This window comes from Gavialis gangeticus, unplaced genomic scaffold (genome assembly GCF_001723915.1).
Source record: "Gavialis gangeticus isolate Ggan-Ray unplaced genomic scaffold, GavGan_comp1, whole genome shotgun sequence".
Classification (NCBI taxonomy): Eukaryota; Metazoa; Chordata; order Crocodylia; family Gavialidae; genus Gavialis; species Gavialis gangeticus.
Genome location: NW_017728997.1, coordinates 19,144,011 through 19,150,249, shown reverse-complemented (window position 1 = coordinate 19,150,249; position 6,239 = coordinate 19,144,011). Strand labels below are relative to the sequence as shown.

Genomic DNA, 6,239 nt, shown 5'->3' with positions numbered 1-6,239 from the left:
GGGCAGGTGGGGGTGGGGGAGGGGGGAGTGTAGTACTTCTAGACTAAGAGGAAAGTAGCAAGAAACCTATTGACTCATCAGTTAAGCAATTAGCTCAGGGGTGGGCAAAATGCGGCCATTCTATCCAGCCCACAGGGCCCCTAAAAAATTTAGAAAATACATATTTATCTGCCCTGGGCTGCCTATCATGCAGCCCTCAATGGCCAAAACTCAGTAAGCGGCCCTCTGCCCAAAACAGTTGCCCGCCCCTGAATTAGCTGGTGGTTCACAGGTGCATCAAAGGTTTCCAGGAGAAGCTCCCAGTAACAGCTGTGTGGAAGCTGCTGTATTATGGGTTAATCATTTAACTGATGTAATTCAAGGAGACTAAGTATATTTCTTAAAGGATATTTATATGCCTGGCTGGAGTTGGGGGCAGGGGAGCCTAGGCCCCAGGGGTGCAGTGCTGCCCACACTGACCTAAGGGCATGGGACAGGAGCTCCCATGTTGGAGCAGGGTCCAGCCTGCTGTGGGTAGAGCTGCTCAAACCAGAGGCAGACTCAGCCTCTCTTAGGGCTGGGCAGGGCAGGGGCTGTGGGCTGCAGGCCCACATGGGACTCAATGGCCATGTGTTGCAGGGTCTGTCAGAAGACACACTGGCCGGACCACAAGACTTTGTGCCGCCCTGAGAACATCGGCTTCCCCTTCCTTGTCAGTGTGCCGGAGTCGCGCCTCACCTATGCCCGGCTGGCCCAGCTGCTGGAGGGCTACGCCAGGTATGGGCTGTGGCAGGCACAGGCCTCTGGGCCCAGCAGGGGTGCCCCTCCCCAGCCAGCCCAAGGCTCCAGGCCTGGCACTGGGTAGAGGCAGCTGCCCTGGCCCAGCCTACCCTGATGCCTCTCTCTGTCCCCCAGGTACTCGGTCAGCGTGTTCCAGCCGCCCTTCCAGCTGGGCAGGATGTCGCCAGAGCAGGGCCCGCAGCCTCTGCTCCCCGAGAAGCCGGAGCCCCCAGCCAAGAGCAGCTGCACAGTGGCTGCCCCGGCCTCTGAGTCAGGAGATGGGGATCAGGTCTCCCACCTGCTGCCAGAGCCCCAGCCCTCACCCCCTGCACCGGAGCTGCACCCTGAGCTGGGGGACACCAGCACCGTTCGGAGCAAGCTCCTTGCAGCCCGGAGCTCCTTGCTCAGCTTGGACTCTGACTTCTCTGAGCACCCTCTGGAGGTGTTGGGCGAGGGCCGTGGGGAGAAGGAGCCCTCCTACGAGAGAGCCCTCAAGCCTGAAGGTGAGCGTCCAGCCTCTGTGGCTGCTGCTCCTGCCCCAGCTGTGAATCCCCTGGGCAGGGCCTGTGGGGGCCCAGCCCTGCCCTTTGCCAGGGTGCCTGGTCTGAACACCGGGCTGAGCCAGGGAGCCTGCCTGTCCCATTCCCTGCTGGGGTGGGTGCCTTTGGCTTGACAGATCAGACCCAGCCCAGCACAGGGGCAGGGAGGTGACATAGCAGGTCAGGGCTGAAGCCCCTGTTGGCTTGCAAGTTTCTTGTGCATCAGAGCATGGCACGGAGCTGGCTGGCAGCATTGCTGACATGCTGCCCTTGCCACCTCCAGCTGCCATCCCTGGGTACCAACAGCCACCTGAGGTACTAAGCGCCCACGCCACACAGTTCTACATCAACAAAATTGATGCAGCCAACAAGGAGCACAAGCTGGAGGACAAAGGTGAGCCCAGCTGACACCACAGGGTGGTGCAGCTGAGCACGGTGCTCTGTGGGGGCTTCTAGGGGTGTGGGGGGCAGGCTGGGCTGGAGCCCTGCAGCAGGTAGGGGAAGTGCCCAGCCAGCAGCTTGGACCCCTGGGTTCTTCTGGCTCTGCTGTGCCCCAGGTGGGGCTGCAGAGAGACATTGACCCAGGCATGACCAGGCTGTCCGAGCAGCAGGTCCTGCACCACCTGGGAGGGCAGCCAGTGCCCTGACTGTGGCAGACCATGCCAGGAGGGGCCAGTGTGTGCCCAGAGCCTTGTTGACCTGCTGGCCAGTGGGGAAGTGCTTCACGGGCAGCAGAGCAGGAGCCCTGGCTGGCCATGATGATCCTGTGGGGCCTGGGGTGATGGGGTAGGGCAGGCAGTGCGCTAAACTCCCCCACCCCACAGGTGACTGTCCGCTGGAGCTGGCTGACGACTGCTCCTTGGCCTTGGTGTGGAAGAATAATGAACGGCTCAAGGAGTTTGTGCTGGTGCAGTCCAAGGAGCTGGAATGCGTGGAGGACCCAGGCTCAGCCAGCGAGGCGGCCCGTGCCGGGCACTTCACCTTGGAGCAGTGCCTCAACCTCTTCACCAAGCCCGAAGTGCTGGCCCCTGAGGAGGCATGGTGAGCAGCGGGCAGGGCCCAGAGTGCTGATACTGGGGCAGGCAAAGCCCCCTCTGCCAGTCTAGGCCCCAGCCTGCCTCATGACCAGCACCTCCTCCATCTCCCCAGGTACTGCCCCAAGTGCAAGCAGCACCGCGAGGCCTCCAAGCAGCTGATGCTATGGCGCCTGCCCAACATCCTCATCATCCAGCTCAAGCGCTTCTCCTTCCGCAGCTTTATCTGGCGGGACAAGATCAATGACATGGTCGATTTCCCAGTCCGGTGAGTGGCCCCAGGGGCTGGAGACGGGCCTTCCCAGGGTGCCAGGGCTCTCCCAGAGCCTGCTGACAGCCTGTGGCTCTTTGAGCGTGGCCTTGAGATGGGGGGAGAGGAAGGGATAGCAGCTGCACTGACAAACCTGCGCATCCCCAGGAGCCTGGACCTGAGCAAGTTCTGCATTGGGCAGAAGGAGGAGCAGCAGCTGCCCATGTACGACCTGTATGCGGTGATCAACCACTACGGGGGCATGATTGGCGGGCACTACACGGCCTACGCCCGCCTGCCCAGCGACAAGAACAGCCAGCGCAGCGACGTGGGTGAGGGCCCCAGCCTGGCCGGCCCATGGCTGTCCCTTCCTCTCCCAGCTGGCTGGCTGGCTTTGCCATGGGCAGTGACTGATTCTTCTCTCCTCCCCCCAGGCTGGCGGCTCTTTGACGACAGCACGGTCACCATGGTGGATGAGAGCCAGGTGGTGACGCGCTATGCCTACGTCCTCTTCTACCGCCGGCGGAACTCTCCTGTGGAGAGACCCCTGCAGGGCCGGCCCCCGGAGCGCCACGCCGAGCGGGCCAGCTCTGCTGAGGCAGCTGCCAGCCAGGTGAGAGTTGCAGGGAGCTGGGCCTGGAAGTGGGTGGGAGCAGCCCACCCTGGCACTTGACATGTGCCCACCTGCTGGGAGGAGCAGTTGGCACCCTGCACGCCCTGCGTGGGCGCTGTTCACAGGAGGACGCACTAGGTCTGCTGCCCATAGAGCCACTGGGGCAGGCCGCATTGTAGCTAGCATGTGGTGTGGTGTGGGGACCTGCTGTGGGCATAGACCCACTGTGGCAGCCGGGGTGACTGCCAGCTGCACAGGTGGGCATCCCAGCAGGGCCCGCACCGCCTCAACCTGGGAGCAGCACAGAGGAGCCTGGTGTCAAGGACCCAGAACCCTGGGGGAGGCCAGGCCCTGGGTTTGGTGGCTGCGCTGCTCTGAAAGTGCTGCTGGGGATCCCCAGATCCCCTCAGACAGGATCTGGGGTCTTCTGTACTGGAGCAGAGCCTGCGTTCAGGGGAGCTTGGCATGGGGCTCCATGGCCAGTTGCGTGGCAGAGTAAGTCTCATCTCCAGCCATGCTGAGGCAGCCTATGGCGGGCTGCCAGCAGGACTTGCCATGGGGTTAGCACTGCGCCGAAACCTGGGGGTGAGGGACCCGCCGCCTCCCCCCATCCTGGCATGCCTGAGCTGCTACTCCCACCCCTGCAGTGGTCACTGGGGCCGTGACCTCTGGGAGTATGGCCCCTGCCCGCCGGGCTGCCGGTCCCGTTTTCATTACTCACTGATCTCCTCCATCCATCCGTCTGCCTTAGCTGCTCTTGCCCAGCGCCCCTCATGCTCGCCCGCCTGCCTGCCTGCCTGGGACTGGCGCTCCCAGCTGGAGCAGAGCGGCAGGCATGGAGGGAACATGCAGGGGTCTGGAGCACCTCTAGCCACCCTGCCCCTGACCTGGGCCCTGCTCGGGGCTCCTGGAAGAGTCCTCAGCGGTCTGAGGAGCAGTGCCCCTGCCTCCCCCGGTCAGGTCCACACAGAGCCGAGGGCCAGCTGGTGCCCCTGGCCCAGGAGAGTGGCACGCTGGGCTGGCACAGGCCAACATTGGGGTGCTGCGTGGCTCCAGCTCCTGGGCCCCTCAGGCTCCCTGCTGTGCCCAGGGTCACGGTGTGCCCATAGGCGTGCACTGCTCTGATTGGCTGTTCTCTTGCTGATCTGCCTGCATTTGGAAAGCTGAGCTGCGATTGGCCGCACTGAATAATCCTCCTGTGCACTTGCAAAGCCTGGGCTGTGATTGGCTGTCGTCCACATCCCCCCCAACCTGCAGAAGCTGAGCTGTGACTGGCTGTCCTATGAGTGAGCTTCGTGTTCCTGCCTGCAAAGCCTGGGCTGCAATTGGCTGGTGTCTGGAAGGTCCTGCATATGGAGCAGCTGGGCTGTGATTGGCTGGTGCCTGTGCCATGTAATCCTCTGGGAGCCGAGTCTCGAGGGCTGGGCGAAGCTGCGCTGCTGGACTGGGACCCCGCCTGCCAGGCACTCTCCTCCACCACCCGCACGGACCCCACCCAGTGCCCGGGAGCTCCCTGTGCCACCCGCCCATCTCCTGCCTGCCACGGGGTCTCCACACGGACCACAGGCTGCCAGGAGCCGTGGGGCGAGCACAGCTGCGGGGCGCTGGGGCTGGCGGGCGCGGGTCGGGGATGGCGAGGGGTCCTGCCCGTTTGCTCTCCAAGCGCTGACGCAGGTTTCCACATCGCAGGCTTCTCTGATCTGGCAGGAACTGGAGGCTGAAGAGCAAGAGGAGCTGCCTGCGGTGCCTTGGCAGGCCCGTGGCCCACAGGCCAGGGCACAGGTGGCCACCCTCCCGGAGCACGCCGACGAGGGCTGCGTGCGGTACTTTGTCCTGGGCACTATGGCCGCCATTGTGGCCTTCTTCTTGAACATCTTCTACCCACTCCTCTACCAGCCACGCTGGAGGTAGGCACTGGGCCCGCCCTCCACAAGCCTGTTCCTGGTGAGGGCTGCTCCACACCTGGACAAGGACTCACCTCACCAGGTAGGTGCTGGTCAGGGCACAGGACTGGAGCCTCCAGGACAAACTTGACCTGCCGCCAGAACCAAGAGCCCTGCTCCGCTGTGGAGAGGCCACCAGGCTGCCAGCTCCCCAACCTTCACAGCAGTGCCCTGCCACGGGTGGACACGGCCAGGATCCAGCAAAGGCCCTGTCTGGCCACAAGATGCTCAGCACCTACTTGCGTCGCAGCCCCAGCTGGAATGGAGGTGGTCTGGATGCCGGGGGGTAGGACGGGTGCGGGACGCAGGGACTGAGGAGGCTTCCCTAGCTCTGCACGCCTGCTCCTTTCTGCGCGCCAACGCCCATGGCTGCCACTTGCACCTGGCTGGACTCTGACCTGCTGCAAGGTGGGGCTGGCAGCAGGCACCAGGTCCCGCCCTGGGACCACATCACCCAGTGCTCACAGTGTGCATGCCACAAAGCAGCATCTGGCTCAGGGGAGTCTGTGCAGCTGTCTGGACATCATGTGCCAGCCTGTGGCCCCTACGAGTTGATGGCTGCCCACGCGGCAGGGCCCTGGGGGCCAGACCAAGTGGGGACGGATGGCAGGGAAGCACTTTGAACCTAGACCCAGCCTGGTCCCAGTGCTGCCCCACTGTTGGGGGCAGCAGCTGCTGGCTACTGGTGCAGGGAGGGCACCCAGGCGGAAGAAAGCTGCTCCCTCCCTTGCCTCGAATGCACTAATAAAGCCCGGCTGTTTAATAAACCTGCGGTGTCTATCTCCTCTGTGCTTGCCTCGCTGGCCTGAGGGCAGGGCCAGAGCCGCCTGGCTGGCTCAGCTGCCCTGCGGGGGCAGGCTCAGACCCCAAGCCCTGGGGGGCAGGTCAGGACAGGAGCGAGGGCTTCCAGCACCAGCCGGCCTGGGCCAAGGGCAGGAGGCCGGGCCCGGGGGCTGGCGGCAGCGGGAGGGCGGGCGGCCCTCGTGCCTCTAACGTGTGTTGTGTTCTGGTTTTAGGGGCTGACGGCGGGGCCCTTCGCACCGGGCGCGGCCCCCGACCCGGCCCCGGACGCGGGCCCCGACCCCTTCGCCGGCGCGGCCG

General features: G+C 64.3%; 2 protein-coding genes across 2 annotated transcripts in view; both read left to right on the top strand.

The window, feature by feature from the left end:
• Window positions 1-5,898, top strand: part of USP19 (ubiquitin specific peptidase 19) — a gene marked incomplete at its 5' end in the record, with an annotated part of 12,767 nt that extends 6,869 nt beyond the window's left edge. The window contains 8 exons of the mRNA XM_019504592.1: window positions 619-756; window positions 895-1,262; window positions 1,582-1,692; window positions 2,123-2,339; window positions 2,448-2,600; window positions 2,751-2,914; window positions 3,017-3,195; window positions 4,885-5,898. Coding sequence (XP_019360137.1) covers window positions 619-756; window positions 895-1,262; window positions 1,582-1,692; window positions 2,123-2,339; window positions 2,448-2,600; window positions 2,751-2,914; window positions 3,017-3,195; window positions 4,885-5,106 — 1,552 coding nt within the window. The remainder of the gene's footprint in view (window positions 1-618; window positions 757-894; window positions 1,263-1,581; window positions 1,693-2,122; window positions 2,340-2,447; window positions 2,601-2,750; window positions 2,915-3,016; window positions 3,196-4,884) is intronic.
• LOC109289024 (sodium- and chloride-dependent creatine transporter 1-like) overlaps window positions 1-6,239 on the top strand; it is a 22,302-nt gene that overhangs the window by 10,506 nt on the left and 5,557 nt on the right. The window lies entirely within an intron of this gene.